Below are 20639 nucleotides of genomic sequence, written 5' to 3'. Positions count from 1 at the left end.
TGCTGTCCAACTTTTGCCTCCCAAGTATAAACAACCCTAAAAAATATTTGAAAGATACTTTTGAAACCTTTCCTAAGTTAACCTGCATGCTCTGAATCTTGTAGGCTAAAATGAGTAGCTTTTATAAGCTCCTCAGTTGAATTCATCACAATCTTCTTTTCTTCTGGCAAATCTTCTTTCTGATACAGTCATCACCAAAACACAAATTGCCTTACTTCTATTCATACCAGTGAATAAAAAAGAGTATTTTTACTGGAGCTGGGGAAAGAGCAGATAAAATAATTTAATGGACACTTGACTTGCATTTTTATTTGTGTTTTGTGAACATTTGTATGAACCCAAGTGGAATTTTAATTGTGGCTTGTTTGCATAATTCTGATGGTAAAAGCAAGGTTTATTTTTTTTTCAGTAGCAAATAAATCCTTCAAGTAATAGATCCATATAACACTTAAACATCTGCTTTTTGAAATCTGACTTCCAATTACTGAGAGAAGAACAAGCTGAAACCATTGCAATCAAGGAAAAGGCTAGATTAATCACATTTTGATGAAAATATTGTGGGTGTTAGTTGAGAATGAAGGGTGAAGTTGTTTTCTCTATCATTTGTAGTTTTAAGATTTTATTAGTATCACATATTTACTAGTAAAATTTACACATTAGAAACCAATGTTTAATATCTGTGTCTTTGGCCTGGCTGTTAGGCAGTTGAGCAGCTGAACATAAAACCAAAGAGCTACAAGGATCTTTTGACAGATGAGCCCTTCACTCGGCAAGACATTGTGACACTGCAGGTAAACTTTTCTCTCTGTTAAGTGTCTTACAATACAGCTTTTTGCAGGGGATGAAAAGTTGCAGTGTACACTGTTGTAGCAAGAATCCAGAGTAATTGAGCAGAGAGACATTGTGTGTGAGTCTTGGAGGTGGGTAGAAGGGGAACTGCTGTATTTTGTTTGTTATCCAGATGAGCCACAAAGATGCCATGTAACTTAGAGCTTGACAGATCTCTGGAGTCATTATGGTGTGCCTTGTAGATAAGCAGATTGTTTAACTTTGTAAATTGAAGGAGCAAATAAAACCTGTACTCAGAAAAAGCCGAGGATGCTGTGTAAAAATGTGAGTTTTGACAATGAATTTGCTGTTGCTCACTGTATCTGACTGAATATAAGGTCTTGTGCATAATTGTAAGTTTTAGATATGAAACTACACATAAGATTTTGTGGGTTTTTTTTCAGTTAATCTTACCTGAAAAATTACTGTGACACCTCTCATTTATTGTGAGGCTTAACAGGAGTGCTTTGGGAAAAGACTGAGTACAGGAAATGGAAAGATATGTCCAGAATAATTTTCAGCTCTAGGCAGCCAACAGCACATGGTTGGTGCTATCAAAGGAAACATGTTTTAGAATGTAAAGTATAGAAACTTAGGAAATCAACATGTTGCATTACGGCTGAAGTTACTTGTCCATCTTACTCTTTTGAAGTTACCTAAAAGGTCAAAACTTCAGTAAAGTATTTTTAATAGAATGTTTATCTAAATGTAGAGTAAAATAAGCAGCAAACCAGAAGATTTTCTTCAAGTGTTTGCCTAGAATGGTTTGCTTCTGAATAGATACTAATGTTGGTCTTTTACTGATTTTAACAGTATTTAAGAAGATTGTAAAATTCTGTTTACAGATGGAGTTTAATATTAAAAGATGTAAAACTTTTTGCTTAAAAGTAGGCATTTTTAAACTTGCATGATTTCAAAATTCAAGGATCCTTATTGGAATAATGAGTTATTATGCATCTCATGAACAGTTAATTGCCACTAACCAAGATCAATACAGTCTAGTTTGAATAGAAAAATATTTTTCATTTATGTCTAAATTTAAATTATCCCTTCTGTGCAACTCCCCAGTGTTGAACAGCATGTTAATAAATATTTTTCTTCTGTTCCTTTGGGCTTGTGGCTATTCAAGCTAATGCAACAAAGTAAAATATTTTTAATGCAGAGGAAGCACAAAGCTTAGCTTGAAAGCTCCCAACAGAATATTATTTGGATGTAACTGCGTGGTTGCTAATGGATTTGGAATAGTAATAAAAGACAACATGTGTGACTAAAAATTATTTTGAACAAGTAATTGAAACGTGCAGTCATTTAAAAATATTTTTATATGTTTTGTAGGTTTGGAATAGAATGTATGTGGTGAGTGTGTTACTGTTACACACTTAGCTATAGCAGAAGATGCTATAGTCCCCTAAATCTCAAAATGCAATTGCTGGCAATTACATGTTCCCTATGTGGATTTTTATCAACATTTTTCATCATCATTCTATTCTTGACATGTTGGGTTTCTATCTTGCTTGGAGGAATATATCCATTAACGGAAACTCAGTAGACTGTGATAGTTGTCTAGTCACTGGTATAGTCGTCCTGCCAGCTGCACGCAGCCATGCACTGCCTGTACCTCCCTTACCTCCATTTAGAGTGACACTTTTAATGCCTGAGTAGATTTGTTCCTCTTAATTAAAAAGCTTATTATGGATTGGTGTTACTGAAGATCTGCAGTGTAGAATCTTGTGGCATACTCTTCTCAAGTAAGTTCAGACATTGGACTGGCCAAGATTTAGACCATCTGAATGTGCTGTTAAGCAGCTGAAGTTTGACCCTTCAACTAGTTAGATTTTTAATTTATTTTATTTTTATTAAACCAATTTCCAATAAATAAGCTAAAATGGATTCAGAGAGTTGAATGCACCATTTAATGCACTGCACAACATCCTCTGCATGCTTGAAGCATACCCTGATTTTTCCTATTCAAATGTTGCTTGCTTTGTTGGGGCCAGAATGCAACCTGAATTGTTATGACTAGCCTGGCTATTAAAATTGCTTATGTGTATGTGGTATAGGAGTTGGATGTTATTTTCTCATGTTTTCTTCATGTAAATTGTTAAAGACAGAACAGTGTCTTCTTTATAAGCTGTCCAATTGACAAGACTGCAGGCAGCATGATGGCCAAGCTCTACCACCTGTGGCTTTGTTTCTCAGCCAGAGTTTGTGACTGCAATCTGTTGTGTTTCAATTTGTGGCTCTAGACCTCTATCCCAAATTCTGCTTCTCTTAAAAATCTTTCATTTCTGTGTTGAAATTTGTCATTTTATTGCTTTCCCATTCCCTTGTGGAAATTGAGTGCTGTGGTATCTGAGAGAATTGGAATGGAGAGTGAGTTGGTAACAAAACAGTGACCCTGCTATTTGGCAAGAAGGAAGATAAAGGAAGTTGCTGTAAAAAACATTCTTTGCTTTGCAAATAACAGCTGAATAGGACTGTCTGTAATAGCTGTGTTTATCAATAGAAAATAGCATTTCCAGAGGCTGACTCTGAATATCCTGGGGAGCAGATGGGGTACCTGTGTTTGGTAGTGAAATACAAGATGATAAATGGAAAATTTGTATAATGTATGTTTACAGATTTGTTTCATCACACTTCTCCTTAGTGATACATAAAAGGCAATCCTACAGCTGCTAGGGATGTTCTTTTACCAGAATAGCAACTGACCTCAAACTTGACCTCTCTCTCCTAATGTATATAACTTAAAACAAAACAACAAAAAATTTGTTCATTCTGAAAGAGAGAGTTGCATGCAATTCTTCTGTTCTTGGTGCTAAACATTATTCAAACACGAATCACAGTTCATCCTTGTTATCTTTTCTTGTGAGCACCATCTCAGCTGGTCAGTGTGATTACAGCAACAGTTATTTGTGTCCTATTGCTATTAAGTTTGCGTGCTAAAAATGATACATTCTTTTGGATCTGGAACTGAAGAAAGCAAAATCACAACTGTAGTTGTTAGTAGGGTTATCTTAGATCTATGATGTGCTGCTCTCTGTAAAGCAACCTGCAGTGCTTCCTGCACTTACATATACAGGAATTGCTTTTTTTCCCCTGCAGGTGTTCTGGGGTAGAGCATGGCAGTTTTTCATCAACATATGGCGATATTATCCAGCCCCGCAGGGCAGGAGGTATAGAATAATACTATATCCTGGTGTGCAGGATGCATTACCAAAACGGGAATGTACTTATTCAGGCAAAAGATGTAATGGAATCTGGTTTAAAACCTTGCTGATAACATCAGAAATACACATGATATTATTCCACATTAAACTCTTCCTAGACACCAGCAGTCTTAGTGTAACTGGATTTTTTATACTGTAGCTCTTTACTTCCAAGCTGAAATTTCCCTTTCTTAGCTGCAGGATCTTCCCACAAAGTCAAGTCAAGCTTTCCATCTTCTGCAGTGCAGGTGTTATGTTTTTCCAAATTTATCTCTCCTTACAGTTTATAATTATTTCAGGTAGTATTTTTCTCAGCTGTACTGCCTCATATCTCTTCTAAATGCAGTATTGCTGTTGTATTTTGTCTGTGTTTCTCATAACTAAATCCACTTGTATCCTTTTACCTTGATTGATGATCAGCTCAGCCTAACTTAGCATCCCTTGCCAATGTCATGAATGTGCTTCCAGCTGACAGACAGCTCAAGTACTTCAAGATTTATTAGTTATATTTAATGAGTAAAGGTATGATGTAAAGCACTTCAACATCTATGGGAACAGGGTATCTGTAATAGGAAAGCTGGTATTGTTGAAGTTTGTTTGCATCATTCTTGTCTCCCTTTTCTGCTTCTCATTCTGGTACACTGCTGGTCATCATTTCACTTTGCAGTTGTTTTAATGTTAGGATTCAGTACAGCTTTGGAAGAGGTTTGACAATAAGGTTGCATTAGGCTCTGACTGAGTCCTTCGAGTCCTGTCTTTTACAGGTTTTCAGCTAGTTTTCAATCTAAGTGACTACCTTGATTAACCTAATATGAAGTAATTATCCAAATAAATTTTTGGGGTGTGTTAGATCACAGGGTCTGCTGTCCAGCTTTTAATCTTTGCGACAAAATCTAGTCAAAACAGTCTAGTAGAAGTTATTATTAATTTGTGCTACTGTAAATTCCATGTGAGTTTCAATCTTATATTTTGCCAATTATTCTTTGTGGAATGATGTGGAACTTAATAGCAAGCACATAAATAAATGTGGTCTGGATTCCCTCCTATAACAGTGGGCAAACTGAAGCAAGTGTCTGACCCAGCTTAAGATGCACAGAGAGAAACAGGGTCAGGTAGTGCCTTGCTGAACATGGTGGTGGGCTCTGAGAGTCCTGTGGACTTCTTCCCATCAGAGCAAGTGTGCAGGGGTCCTGAGGAGGGCTCTGCTCAATGGCGGTGCTTGCAGGTAAAACGGAGGTGAGGGGGTCTGTTCCTCTTGCCTGGCAGAACTGCAGTAACCCCCCCAAGCCTGTTGTGCCAGTGGTCATAGTCACAGTCCTCTGATAACTGAGGGCCTTCCTGGGTAGATGTGTGCCACCAAATGCATCTGCTTTGCACCACAGAAATAGAGGGGAGTCCCTAGGAGAAATAGACAAAAAAAAAAAAAAGTCTGAGTGGAATGAGAACAGCTTTGCTGCTGTTAAAGGAAAAACAAAGCTTATACTGTAGTGTACTTCCTTATGTCAGTTTTATTGTTTCTGTACAACCTAATCAGCCGTGGACAAGACATGGTTCCCAACAAGCTGTTAAACACCATTGGCATTTGTGGCAGGAAGCGTAACTAATGAGCTAAGTTGAAGGTAGCTGAGCTGCACACTGTTAATTGATATTTTGCTCCTCAGCTATTTCTCGTTTGCTCTTGGTGTGACAGAAGGTCAGAGCAGATTTCTTCTCAGTTGGGAGTGAAGGGCCCTGTGAGCGTGACTCCTGCACCAATACGTGTGCAGAGTGGCTGGTAAAGAAGTGGCCTGTTGGGACATGGTCAGTGTATGAAGGTAACAGTCCTGAAGATAATTAGGGATGCAGCATGGCTGACTAAATAGTAAGAGAGGAATCAGGCCTTAGAGAAATCACACAGTCTGAAACTGCTCTGGTTTTAACCTGCTCCTTAGGGGAGTTGTGTCTATAGTGCTTAAGATTGATGGAGTTTAAGCTATTTCTCTAAATAGGTGAAACAGGAAAATGATAGGGGGAAAAAAGTGGAATAAAACTTGAGATTGTTTTCAGAGCTTAGCTTTCAGGAAAACAACAAATATGAGATTTTTAATAGTTGTGATAATAGCAACTTTTTGAAGTCTGTATCTTTGTTAGTAATTTGCTAACTTTAGTTTGCAACCTTAATAAGAAAGATCCTGATACTACTACCATGATAATTTGAATACATATTATTAAACATGCTAAGACAAACAAAAGTAGGCCAATTTATTCTTCATGATTAATCTTCCTTTCTGGTTTCTGTGTGTTTACACAGAATTAACTTCTTTAGGCCTTTAGGCTTTAAGCTGTAATCTGAACAGGGATGGGAGTCCAGCCTTTCTCTGAGTAGGAGAGGCTGTTGGTTCATTAGAGCTCAAGACTGACACCACTGCCTGTCCCTGTGGTGCCTTGGTCTGACTGCTTTGATTCTGTGCCCAGTAGTTGTCATGGATGCAAAGAGAGGAACTTGGCAGGCTAATTATTAATGTTTAGACAGTTTTCTTCCTGAAGGTATGTCTAAGGAGCATGCATACTTTTAAAATTTACATAGACCTACCTTAAAAAAAAAAATGCATCTTGTGTTATAGGGCTCATTACCATCAGTAAGGAAATGGTTTCTGTCCTCTGTAGCACAGGCTGGACTGGTCAAATGTGTTTCTGCCCTTGGGAATGGTAGAAATAAATGGTGTCTTGTGTTTAAGTTAATATTCACTGCAATGAATTCAATGCAGGAGCATTGCATTTAGTATGCACATCTACCTAATTCTAATCAAACTAATTCAAATCAAATTCCTCTTAATGTATCATGATGCTGCATTTGAGAGGGAGGAATCAGGAGGAACGCCTAGGAAAAATAGTTGGCTGATTGATTCCCAATTCTGGAGGGAATTGATCAAATTTCAACTTGAGGAACTCCATTAATATTAATACACAGGTTATTTATTTTCCTTTTCTGAAAAGGGTAAGCAATCTCACTTCCTTCACCTTTGGAGGTGGTACATTTATGTGCAAAGCAATGACTTCTGTCTGGGAAAGCTGCAGCTCATGAGTGTTTGGGAGGAGGCAACATGTGTCTTCTGGAAACACACAGAGCCTTTTCTCCAGACTTTCTACATGCATCTTGTTGATTGTCAGAGGGCAAGGCTGAAACTAGCTTTATTCAAACATACATAGATATGTATGTGAGGTACTAAATAAAAAATACACCAGAATGCAGGTGTCAAGACGATACAAAAATGGTTGGAAAACAGGTACAAATTTCCAGTTCCATAGTACTTTTATTAAAAGATAATCCGTTTCTAATGCAAGATCTTAAAGATAAAATATCTTGTGGTTTTTGGTTGGGTTTTTTTGACAGTCCATGTTGTGACGAAGATTTATCAGAGGGGAATAGTGGGTAGAAGACAATAGAAAATTGTTACGTGGTGATTGGGAATGGAGAGAGCAGAAAGCCAGGAGGTCACCATTAGGGTGCAGAATCACACAGTTTGATTTGAAAAATGTTTTTGTTTTACTACCAGCAGTAAAACTAAAAGTGCACTCTCTGGTGGAAGCATAACATTGCAGGGATGAACGAAAGGCATAATGAGATCATTTAATAAGTGATGGAGCTACCAGCTCTGCTTGTATTAGTAATTACTTTTAGCAGAGATGGAACAGTTGGAAGTTCTCACTGACAGCAGTGATCTGAGAAGCTTTGTTTAATTCATTTGGGATAATACTTTTCATGTCAGTGTCATGGTTCTTTGCATTATTTTTATCCTGAACTTGAAGCTATTGTATAATATAAAGATATTTTGATATTTTAGATTTTCAATTGTTTTGTGTAAGATAGAATTTCCAGAAATGACTGGATGTCCTGGGCTGATGCTTTGACCTTTCAGTGCTGCAGAGGAGCTTGAGGAGAAAACCTTGCAGTCGTAAGAAGAGGATTAGGGACTGTTTAGCAATAGTGTAATGTAACCTAGATCACCAGTAGGCATTCCTTGTCTCACTCTAACAAAAGGTCAAAGTTACGCAGAAAGTTGCCTAGAAAGTTTCAGTTATTGACTGTGTATTTTTGCTGTTCTCCTTGAGTTTCCACTGTTAAAGATTTCACTATTAAAATAAAACAACCAACAATAAAACCAGTTCTGACTGCACAGACTTGCTCTCGTGTTTATTTGTATTTTCAAATGCATTACAAAGTTAACAGAGCATGTGCAAATCATGCACACTGTTATAAATAGAAGGAGGTAGCTGATGTGGATTTGTGTAGATCTTAAACCAAACCACAGAATTGTTGAAAGAATCAGGGGATTGCAGCTCTTCATTCTATTCTAGGGTAGGGTGGGCTCAGCTTAGGTCTGTTAGTAACCTCTGTAGGCAAAATATGTGTAATAGTATGTTTGGGACCAAATTCCAGATCCCTAAAGAGCCTACTGTGAACTGATGCTGGTTGCAGTTGGTTGCTTTATAGCTGTCTTTTTTTTTCTTTCTGTGGTTTGGGGTGTATGGAAGTTATTCTGTCTCTCCTGATTCGTTTATTATAGTCATGTCGGGCCTTCAGATTAACCTGTTGCCTGGAATGGGTGCCTGCCAAGCTCTCTGATAGTTGTTTTTTTATTTGTTATTTTCAGGATCCAACAAACCTGGATAAGTTCAATGTCTCAAACTTCTTTCATGTTAAGAACAACATAAAAGTAATTGATCCAGGTAAGTATGAATTTAAGGTAGGCTGAGAGAACATCAACCCAAATATGCAAATTCTAACATTCACTTAATGAACTGACATTGTATTCTGGCTGGACGGCCCTTAGTGGCTGGTGGTAACTCTTAAAGCTTCCTGGAAATCTGAATAACTTGTTGAAACTGCCCTTTCACATCAAAAGGTGTTAATAAACTTGGAAGCAAAGACATGATTCTTTGAGAAGTCATTAACTGTCTCTTTTGAGTGCTCTACAAACTTGGAAAGCTTTCTGTATCCTTTAAGAGCAGGTAGATGAGAGAGGAGTGATTTGTCAGAAGGTCCATTAGCCATGTACCAGAACCAAGACAAGGAAACTTTTATCTTCTCATACCTAGGTCTTACTATGCTTGCCTTTTATTTTTTCTTTAAGTAGTAGTTCTGCAAGTGAACCTCTCTCTATTTACCTGCTGAAAACCAGTGGGTATTATCTCAGAGACAGAACATGTAATATCCAGCCAATAGTAGGTATACCAAGACAGAGAACAAGTGACATCTGTAAAAATAAAAAAATTAAAGAAAATAAATATCAAATTATACTGTCTGGAGCCTCCTGCCCCTAGTATCACATTAAAGAGCTGATTTTGGGATTTCTGCGTCTTAGGCCTGGCTGTTCAACGAGGAGACAAAGGACAGAAGTCTATATTGTACCCAACTGTATCATGTCTTTATACTTCTATCAAAATTCTACAGGACTTCCATGAACTTAGATAATTTCTAGTGGTTTCAAGCAAATTTTTGCGGCAGTTGGTTTGAAGTTGTTTTTTACTTTTGTTACGCTTTATCAAATTGTGATTTACTGTGCTACATTTCAAGTTATACTGTTGTTAGTGTTATACATTTATATTTTTTACTGTTTTGCAGGAATAAAAACAGTTATTAGGCCTTCTTATTAAAAAAAAAAAAGTAGAAATAATATCTGGAAGATTTTTGTGTGACTAGATATGTAATAAAATGAAGGAGAACAAAAATAAGAGTTTTTCTTTTAACTGTGAATGTTTTCACTTTGTCTTATCTAGATGAAGAAAAAGCAAAATTAGATCCATCTTACTACTTGAAAAATACAAACACAGAGACACGAGAGACTTTACTGGAGCTTTATAAGGAATTCAAAGGTGATGATATTCTAGCGGCTACTATGAAGGCTCCTGAAAAGAAGAAAGTGGATAAGCTGAATGCAGTAAGTTGACTTAATTTGTAGTTTGGCACTGATTGACTTCTTTGAGAATGGTAATAGATGTTTTTCAGTTTAGAGGCCATATTGCAGTATAAACAGACACTCCTCCTTATATTTTCTATTACATGGGAGTTTGTCACATATGAGAATATGAGAATCATATTGGGATGCCTTGGAAAAACATTGTATGTGTCAGTGAGTTTCTTTTTATTACATCATTGTAAATTAACCTAAACGTTTTAGAAATGGAGCACGGCAAGAAGGAGGAATCTTTATGATGTGGTTATGATGTATACGTTGGCAGAAACTTTTTTCCCAGGTTGTATTCTCTCACTTTGAATTTGTTTATTGTTGCTTCCTACAGTTATTGGCAGAGAGAACACACCTTCTGGGCAGTGCAAGTGAATCACTCCTGGTGTGGGCAAATATATTAATCATCCGCAGCTGCTTCTCCATTTTATTTTTTTTCCACTCGAATGCAGGATTTTTAGTGAAGTATTTTAGAGGATGTTCTTCCAGGTGCACGTTACTGTGTGTTCATGGCTGTCAAGAGAAGCAATCTACATCTAGATTTCCCCTCAAAGATTGTTTGAAATGGTCAAGACAAAGTATTCTTTCCTTTTGTGATTCTGGCATCTATGTCTCTTCATGCTTTGATTACACTTACACAAAAATGAATAGCCAAGAAGCATATGGCTTTTAATGAGGAGGCTTAGTGACAGATTAGGGAGGGTATGTGACCAAGGAGTAGGATCATGTTTGCTCCTTTTTTTAGGGCATCATAGTGTTCTAAGAAAACAAAAGATGGAGGGACAAAAAAAGAAAGAGGTGAGAGACAACGATGAGCTCTGCACATGTTGGAGGGTCAGATTGTGAGCTAGCGTGGATGGGTGTGCATAACTCTAAACTTGCACGGGATGCAGTGTAACCTTGTGGACAGAGCATTGACCTGACCTGTATTCTTTACAGGGATTGCCTCAGAGCTGCTAAATATGCCTTGGGGTTTATCAGATCTTTGTAATTTACTACAAAAATCCATGTGTGACGTTGACATTTCCTATCTGCAGGAGAATTGCAAAGCTGAAAATAGACACTGAGAGCCATGGGACAGAGTCTCTGCACACAGAAGGGCCGTGTGTGGGCAGGGCGTGGTTTGCTTTCCTCCTCAGTATCTTTGTGGTTCACTGGATTTTCCTTCCACTTACTCAGCAACATAGGGGAATTTTACAGATGTCTTGCCAGCAGTACTCATTTCATATCTGCACCTGTGGACATACAAATAAATCCTGATAATAAATATTTGCATAATGATGTTTTAAACTGTGTAGTGGAAGCAATAAGCCTCTTCAGCACAGGGTATGGGCAGCCTCAACTAGAGTTTCATCAGAGCAAATGTTATGGGTAACAGAGAATTATCACTGCATTGTGTATTTGTTTTTTCTATAGGAGCCAAAACAGGAAGTCTGCCTTCAGAAGAATGGCACTTGCATGTTTCTAGTGTTTATATAGGATCTTTTGTAGATAAATTCTGAGATCTAATGTCTTTTTTTTTCTCTGCAAACAGGCTCACTATTCCACTGGAGCAGTAAGTGCTTCCTTTACCTCCACTGCAATGGTGCCTGAAACCATCCACGAAGCAGGTACCAGAAGTATCTAGCTACAAGCTGTTTATTTACTTTCCTGTTTTGAAGTGTGCTCCCCATGCATTTATGAGGACCAAAGGAATGCACAGATAATTGTTCAGTACTGATGCAGTGGAAATGTATTCCCTGAGCAGAAATATTCTTACTTTCCAGTGAGCTCATTCTGAAAATGATGGAGCAATTATGAATTAGCTCCAGCTTTGAATGGCAGTTCTTAGGTTGAACTGAAATGGATGAGGTATTTTCTATGCTCAGGGACCACAAAATGGAATATCCAGTTATGTAAGTTAGGAATGAAGTATAATCTCTCCTCAAGCACCATGCAAAATCTTTACCACTGTTTTGGCCGTGCCTGGCATTGGCTGGAATGACAGAAAATTTTGAGAAGGCAAATTTTTATTTACTGCTCTTCAAGGTTACACAAAAATGCATTTTAGTACCATAAAGTTTTTCTTTCATTCTCCAACCTAAACAGAAAGGTACAGAATTTATTTAATTTGAATATTGATTTAATAGCTGAGTGATTAGCATTCCCTGTTGAAGACAAAGGTCTGGCTTTTGGCGCTAAAATTTAGACGTGTGTCACACACTTAGGCTGAGATTGAATACATTGCTAAAGCTGTTTTTACCAAGTTCAGTTCATTTACTTGGTGGATTACAGTGATGTGCAGCTGAATCTTTGAGCATTGAAAATACCTGTCTAGCTGTACATTTTGACAAAATGGAAGGGGAAACATCCAGGATTCATCCTTTGGTTTGACTTTCCATTAATGTCTCCAGTAACGTCTTCATTTGTTTTCAGAACTGGGTAGGTCCTCATATGTCAGCAATTAGTGGTTGACTGATGACTACCTACTTGGCTTCCAAGTTTGACAAGAAACAATTTGGTTTCAAAATAACGTTTGTGATTGGTAGACATTACTTGAAGATTATAGTTTGTAATATTGAATGCTTCTTTGACTTAAAAATACAGATGATATTGTTGGCTCTTGAGGAGTTGGTGGTTTCCTATAATGGAAAGTGGTTTGCACAGAGATTAATGTGGGGTTAGCATAGATGAATTGCAGAGTACAATCCCTGAAGACCCAATACCCCAGGGGAAGAGGTCCGAGAGTAGGATCTGGCTTTTTTGTTTACTGATGATTTCTAAAGATCAGTGAGCTTCCAGAGAGCTAATTATTGTCTTTTGCTTTGATACAGCTGCAATTGAGGAAGATGTTGTGAGATACAAATACGTGAAGAAGAAGGGCTACGTGCGACTTCACACTAATAAAGGAGACCTAAACTTGGAGCTGCACTGTGATATGGTACTGTGTGCCCCGTAAGATGGATCTCTCTAGACAAGAAGCAGAATAGGAAATGGCAATGGAAACGTCCAAAGAAAGAAATAGCATGTAGCTGTGAGAGTTATAGATAAATAACTACCTTTCTGTTGTTTTGGTGTGTTTTCATACGTACACAAAACTCCATTGTAAAATGTATGTATTTTACTTTGCATATTATACTAATAGTTGTATAAATGTTCTCTGTGAGTAATCCCATACATTTTAGTCAACTATTTACTACACGTCAAGGTATATGTTTAGACCTTCAAAGGGTCAGGATTATAGTGACCCAAATAATGACATGGAAGATAGAAAGAAAAAAGAAGGAAGAGCACAGAGAAGAGATAGTAACCCAGGGTTACACAGCGTGTTATTGGCAGAACCAGGAAAGAACCTCAGTGAATCTGGGCACAAGCTTGTCAGCCTGAGTACGTGTAGCTTAGATCCCAAGAAGCTGTTGGATTTGCTTCTAAATCCTGAGCTTTGCAGAACAAACATAAATGAAAGCCTTAGAATATGTTTTTTACTTCCTGCTGTCTCAGTTTTTAAGGTTCAAGTTTACAAACATCTTCCGTTTGCCATTAAGAGGTGGACATTGATTTTAAAAACCAAGGGGCTAGAGTTTTTTATTGTCAGTACAGTCTGATTCTGGGGGAAATCTTAAAATAATAAACATGGCAAGACTTGGGATAGATGGATGAGTTACGGCAACACTGATGTCTCAGATGTCACAGCTTGCTAGTGTGCTGCCTTATTTATGTGTTCAACCACATCTATAAAAGGAAAGAAAGTTTTCCATGTAAAAAGCCCAAACCTTCTATTGTTTACTGAGATTTTTAGCTCAAGAGATAATAGGCCTGAAGGTAAATGTTTTAAGAAGTTGAAGGATGTGAGCAGGGGTTTAGATGACAAAACTTCTGCTTGTTGTGACCCTCACAGAATTCAAAGGCAGTGGTGCTGGCTAGGAGCTGGGGTGCCCTGTGTCTAATTGAGATGAACTTGGAGAACGTATCCTTTTTTGCCTGGGAGAAAGAAAAAGAAGCAAACAGGACAAGCTTACTAGCTTTCCCTTTTCTTTCTTTGTCTCCTACAAGTAAGGAGCATGACATGTGTAACTGTCTCAAGCTGATCTGTGAAAGCAGTATGAGAATCTTCACAGCAGCATAACATGATATAATTCTGTAGGTCTCTGTCATCCCTACAGGTATTTTCCATGCTCTTAAATGGTAACAGTGTGTAATAAGGCAAAAAGCAGAGGATGTTAGTACAGCAATATTTGGGGGAACAGCAGAATGAGCAGATTGCATTGATTCATTTGTTTTGCCATATGTTCTCAAATTGGCTCCTGGCTATTACAGACTGACTGCAGCTATTCTTAACAGCATGGGTTTTTTGGCCACATGTGTGACCAGTGTCACTCAGTGCTGAGGACCCGGGTTCAATTGCCCATTATAGACTTCCTGTATGATAGCCATTGCATTTCCTTTTTTCCAGATGAATTCCTGTTCACCTCTCGTTCTCACACACTGCTTCCTCACGTACATGTTGAAAGTGCGCTGTTCTACACGACCAGACCTGGTTGAATACTGTCCTCCAGCCATCTCTTACTTTTGGGGTTTTTGTGTCAATTGAATCTGTGTGATTTAAGCAGACCTTTGGCACTGCAGAGGGGAAAAAGATACATATTTAGAATAAGTAGGAAAAACTTGCTGATTTAAGGAGGTTTTCACAACATCCACTTTAGGCCGTCATCCTAGGTCTATTAAATCAGTTCTTCTGGGAGGTGCTTGTTTTTCTCCCTTTACTATATAAGGAGATTGTGCTTCTAACTTTGGTTTTCCTGAATCACAGTGAGGGTAGGCACATAAGGTAGCTCAGTGTAGAAAGAGCAAACATCTTACAAACATACAGCACATATATAGGTCACAAACACATACACAGATCAGCTACAATTGATCTATTGAGATTGCAGAGAGAGACAGAAAATGGAAAAATGCCAAAATCAAGCCTTACTGAACACATCCAGTTCACTCTTCTTGTGAATATGCATGGTAATAGTTTTAATTAATCATATCCTGAGTTTTTTATCAGCTCTACTCTCCTGTTCAGTACACAAGCTCAACCAGTTCTGGGAGCTTTTTGAAACCATGTAGTGAAACAGTTTATATGCAGGATTTGGTTTTCCTGCAGAAGTATAGAATGTTGGTAGGGTCCTTCGGTGTGGTCAGGGGGAACTGGACTGTATCATAATCCCCACCCACACTGCCTGGGTGTTTTGGTGCCTGACTTTTCAGCCTTTGTGATTTTTTTTTTTATATATTTTTTTGGTGTGTGTAATTGGCATGGAGAGTACTGTGGCTTTTCAGAAAATGGAGAAATAGATTTCAGCCCAAAGCACTGGATTGATACACACTATGATCATTAGCAGATTTGGGACCCCCGAATTCAACACACAGATACGTGCTGTTGAGGTGAATGAGACAGACAGTATTAGGTTGTCATTGCTGTTTAAATTCAACCAGAATGTATGATTTGGGGAATTCATATTATTAATTCATTTAATTTTATCCTCTTAAGCAGTGCAACTGCAGGAGCAAAGATATGATTTATTAGCCATTTTACAGTGGTGCTTGGCTTCTCTTTTTAAAGACTGAAGGTTACCTGACTGGTTGTTGTCTTGACTTGACCACAGGCTCCTTTTTTTACTCACTGAGTGATATCCTGTACTCTTGTTATTATAGAAGTCACCCTAGCAGTGGTTGTATTTGCACAGTACTGCAAATTTAGGATTGTGAAATGCTTTAGGAAGCTTGAGGATGAAGGTGCTATATAAATATGACAAATGAATACCTGTGTCCGGAGGTAGGACTTGCAACATTCAAATTACATTTTAAAATAGTCTTACGGGTTAGATTTCAGTATACACTTTGAGGTAAAGTCTTCTTGCTGAAATAGGGAAGAGTGTATGTCTACTGAGTCTTTAATTGTATTTTCATGCCTACAGGCCATTTAAGCAAAATATTCTTGCAGTTGTGTTCTCACTGCTTCTGAAGTCTACCCAATATCCTCTTTGTCTTTGGTACCCACCTTGGGTTCTTACTCCCTCTCTCTTCACAGCTCTTCTGTCTCCTTTCTTTCCCTTGTTTTTTGTGAGTTATCTGGCAATATGGATTGTTTGGAGTTCAGTCTATAAGTATGCATGGAAACTTTGGTTTAAAAATAAATGTAGGGATCTTCATACACTTGAAGGTGCCAATCAGTAAGATTGATAGTGACAAAATTCTTCCTAGCACCAAAAACCTAATCAAGAAATGTTTTGTATTGATCCAGCAGAGGAACTCAGTGCTGCAGTGTGATTGAAGTAATCAGTTACTTTGTGACAGGATTCAGAAAGAAAGCATGAAATAGGGTTAGAATCCAGGTATTTTCTGTGTTTGAAATCACTTGTTCAGAGCACCAGAAAACTTTGCTTAGGTTCCGGAAAGATGATGTGTGGTGTAAGTCATTGACCTGAGAAGAGGCAATAAGGAGTTTGGAAGATAAGCTGGATTTTTTTCCTACCTTTTGAATTTGTGCCTCACATGAGCAAAAGTGCACTACTTTTCTCTCTCCACATTGTAGCAGAGTGCTTTCTGTTGCCATTTGTTTTTCTTCCAGTCTCCTTATTCAAATACAGTATGTTCCTCCTGATGGGGACTAATCAGATGGCCATTTGTTAGGGACATTTTCCAGGAAGTTGAGTTGAGCTGATCATAATCAACATTTGTTGTATACACTAATTGGAAACAACTTTACAAAAATTCTACTTGCCAAAAGTAGTTCTGGCAAGTACAGAAGATTTAACAGCATCCAACAAGTGTTATTCTTACAGCTCTACTCTTAATGCATTGCCAGACAAATAAATTATGGAAAAATAACTGATGAAAGGCAAGGAATGGCACTGGATTTTTTGTACTTTCTTTACTGTGATTTTTTCCAATTTCCTCGAGTTCTTGAAGGTACTTTAATGAGGATGCTGCTGGGAACAACTGTCTATATCATCTGTGTGTATTCTGCTGTATTAGCAACTACAGTGATAGAAGTTGTACTTCAGAAGTGGTGGAGTAGCCTCTTAAGACAGAGTGAAGGCTTTAGCCTGTGAAAAAAAGTCAGATTGACTTGGGTTTGGAAATAAAAAAGCAGTGTAGTATAATGGACAGAGCAGAGAACCATCAGCTGGTAAACCCTGCATTTGGTGCCTTTGCCATGGAGTTGCTGCATGATGTGGCTATGTCATATGGTTAGTGATTTTTTTTTTAATCAGTGGCATCCTATTTTTTACTCCACAGTGAGCAATAAATATGGATATAATTTTGAATTCCCAGGCAAGAACATGTGTCATAGATGCCTGATTGCTGGAGTGCAGCTACACAAATAACCTAGAGTGCCTGTTGCAATTAGCAGCCCTGCATAAGACTAGACAGAGTGACAAACTCCTAATCTCTGCATGTGTGAAAAGGAATAAAAATTCCTGCTTTTGCTTCTAGGTTGCTTTGAGGCTTGCTTGTACTTTTTATTGTCATTGTGCTATGGAATATATGTGTATATATATACATATAAATTTAACACTCCAGAAGACCTTACCAAAATTATGAGCAGGAGGTTTGGTGCACTATCTCCCTTCTCTCCGTTGTGAATTCTCCTCAAACAAGTGGTCACTGTGGGGTAATAACCTGGTGGTTAAACACATACCAAGAGCAGTAAAGGAATACTGATCCCTGACATGGCTGGTTTTGTAAATTCTCCTGTCTCTCTCAGGTTTAATAGTCTAAGGTTTAAGGGCAAGTTGATATGACAAAGAAAAATGTGAGATGGATTTCAAAGCTCCATCCAGCACTCCACAAATGCCTTTTGAGGTTTTACGAAATGACAAGCTCTGCGTAATGATGATGTCTTGGCATAACTATCTGAAGAAGCCATTATTCTACAAACACTGATGTTTTAATCTTCTGAGGCCTCTGACCTGTTAAATATGCCTGTGATCTATAAATGTGTAATCCAGCCCCTGGTCTTTGAAATCATCTCTGCCTTTGTGTGAGGACTGTTCTGAAGATCAGAAGCCTGTAAACTTCTTATCCATTTCCAGTAGGAAAGAGTTGCTAAAAAAATCCTTTGACCTCCTGGCATGACAAGGTTCTCCCATCTCTCTTTTTGTTTCTGATTTAAACATCCATTCTGCTCAACTTTCTGTCAGTTCCGTTGGCACTATCTGGCAAATGACTGGCTGATGTTTTACCAGTATCTTGTTCACTCAGTAATATGGTTGTAGAGATGAAGTACAGTGACCTTGGCATGGTTTTTAAATGGCTTACTTTGTATTTTTTTCATCAAAATGGGTCTCTGTAGGAAGAGCTGCAGCCTTCAACGTTGAAAGTTATTGTCAACAGAACCTAAAAACAAACACCACTGTCCTTTTCCAGTAGGAGAACAGGTGGATAAAAATGTTTATTTTTCCTGGTGTATTTTTATCTCAAGGCACTACATTAAGAGACAGATCTATTGGTCTTCTTTGTGTCTGGGAGTGTAATGGCTCTGTGCAGCCACATTGATTAACAGATGGTTGGTCTTAAGTGACTAGAAGCTAATATTTAAAATGTTTTTAACTTTGGTGGTGTGACACCCATGCTTGAGCAAGCAAAAGCATTTTCATGTGAGGTGTTAGTGGGAGATGCTTTGTGTGGATGCTGTTGTGTGCTTGTCTTCATTGCTGTCTTGCAGCAGTGAAGGGGCAGTGGCAGCCCCCAGTGTCCCCTGCTGCCCAGACTTGAATGGGACATTCAGTGTGCGGTTCAGGAAGGTGCTTAGCCACCTTCCTGTGAAGCTCTCCCTGCCCTGCAGGACTTGCTGCCCTTGGCTGTCTCTGCAGCTTTCTGGCAGCCTTTGCCTTTGAGTAATTGGTGAGAAGGCACTTCACACATTAGGACCTTTCTACCTACCTCCCCAGCCCTCCTGAAAAGCTGGATTTGGGAATAGAATTAATTGTTATTGGGTTGTGTTGCTTGTTTTGTGACATTTGGCGGTGCAGGCATCCCACACCAACTGCATCTGCCACTTAGTGATCCCAAACCCAAGGATGGGGTGGGTGGTTTGGAGTTACACAGCTGCTGCTCTTCATCTTCCTCTGACACATTTCTTGTTTGTACCTTGGCTCCTCTGATGAGAGCAGGGTGACCTTGGGAGGCTGACAGCTACCAGAGCTTCACTGTCTAGTGTGTACAGGTTGCATCTTCTGAAAAGGTGGAATTTATGTGCCAGTTGCAGACTGACAAAATGCCAAGGAGCCGCTCTGGGACCTGTGATACTCTACGTTTTACAGCTCCTGGAGGTTACTCAAGCAGTTAAAGCTGTGCTCTCACTTAGACTGGTGGTGCTATGTCATGCTGGTCAGCCCCATCCTCATCAGCACCCAGCCCTGCACCTCACTGTCTGACAAGCTCTTCAACCCTTGTGTCACTGACAAATATGAGAGGATTGTTTTCTTTTGTACCGCTGCAATAAAGAAAAGAGGAAAAGTAATGACTGTGGCTAAAGGTGATGAGTTTGCCTCTGGAGAGCTAGTAGTTAACATTGACAAATTAGCTGAGTGAATAAGATGCCTTGTTTAACTTGAGTTGTGCTCAGCTAAACTGATTGATTGTCCCTGTATTTGCAAAAAAGTGAAAAGTAGAACTGGAGTATGTAATTTTTTGTGTTGACATCTTGTCTAAACTGAGCATCTTGCTTAGACTTTGAAAAAGTTTTTGGTAGCATCATTAATGTCAGTATTGTTGAAGAAATGCCTTTGAAAAGTGAAATTTAGCTATCTGCTGGAATCTTTGCTAAATAGCTAATTAAATTATAGTGAGTTTCTTTGTAATGAGAATTAAATAATTCTGCTCCTTGTTCTAAGCAAACTTTGAGGCTTTGAGGTAGCAAAATAGGCAAATGTTTGCTATCAAGTCAGCAATCTATTGCCTGAGGCATAGTTTGGTGATTCTGATGCTTTTTTAATATCGGTAAGAGTTTGGCCAAGTGTTTTACCCCGCAATGCTTTTTAACCCTGGTGGCTTCATCTTTCCCAGCATGCTCTGACTGGAACTGTGCTCTTCTGATCACAGAACACAAATAGATCCAAACGTGTTTGCTCACTGTATGACCAGGTTGAGGAGGGTGTCCCTTACATGAACTGTCTTTTTTGAACTGAACCACCCCAGGCAGCTGTTGTTTGCCACCACAACCTGTCACCAGCTCAGCCCCTCTGACACACAGGGGAACTGTTAGCAGGCAAGTGGAGCTGGCAGGGAGTGATGTCTGGGCCTAGAAATTTTTTTTTTTCCAGCAGGAAATGTCTTGGGCTTCCTGCAGTGAAATTCTCCCCATGCTTTTGCAGCGGGCTTTGTGGGCTAAAGCAAAACAAAATCAACCTTGCATTTTAAAGGAGAGCTATGTTTAAAAAATGGCAGGCTTCGTTTGAAGCTTTAGAAATTTCCATTCGCTAGTTCATGCCTCTTAGTAGCAGGATTCTGGCATTTGTGTGATAAGATGAAGGCTGTAGAATACCATTTTAATTCGTGAGGAACGAGCTTTTCATTATTTCAGATTATTTCTGCTTTGAAACATAGGGTTAATCAGCATATATCAAGGCTCTGTAGTTTAGTGCAACTACTACAGTTCATCCAATTTAGAGAGACAAAAAGAAAA

At 38.6% G+C, this 20639-nt stretch overlaps 1 protein-coding gene across 1 annotated transcript in view; it reads left to right on the top strand.

Annotated features, from left to right (window-relative positions):
- Positions 1–20639, top strand: part of PPIL2 (peptidylprolyl isomerase like 2) — a 69281-nt gene that overhangs the window by 18594 nt on the left and 30048 nt on the right. The window contains exons 8-12 of the mRNA XM_051634473.1: positions 702–791; positions 8669–8744; positions 9795–9955; positions 11517–11592; positions 12796–12902. Coding sequence (XP_051490433.1) covers positions 702–791; positions 8669–8744; positions 9795–9955; positions 11517–11592; positions 12796–12902 — 510 coding nt within the window. The remainder of the gene's footprint in view (positions 1–701; positions 792–8668; positions 8745–9794; positions 9956–11516; positions 11593–12795; positions 12903–20639) is intronic.

Source organism: Apus apus, chromosome 16, assembly GCF_020740795.1.
Source record: "Apus apus isolate bApuApu2 chromosome 16, bApuApu2.pri.cur, whole genome shotgun sequence".
Lineage (NCBI taxonomy): Eukaryota > Metazoa > Chordata > Aves > Apodiformes > Apodidae > Apus > Apus apus.
This window is presented reverse-complemented; position numbering and strand designations above follow the sequence as displayed.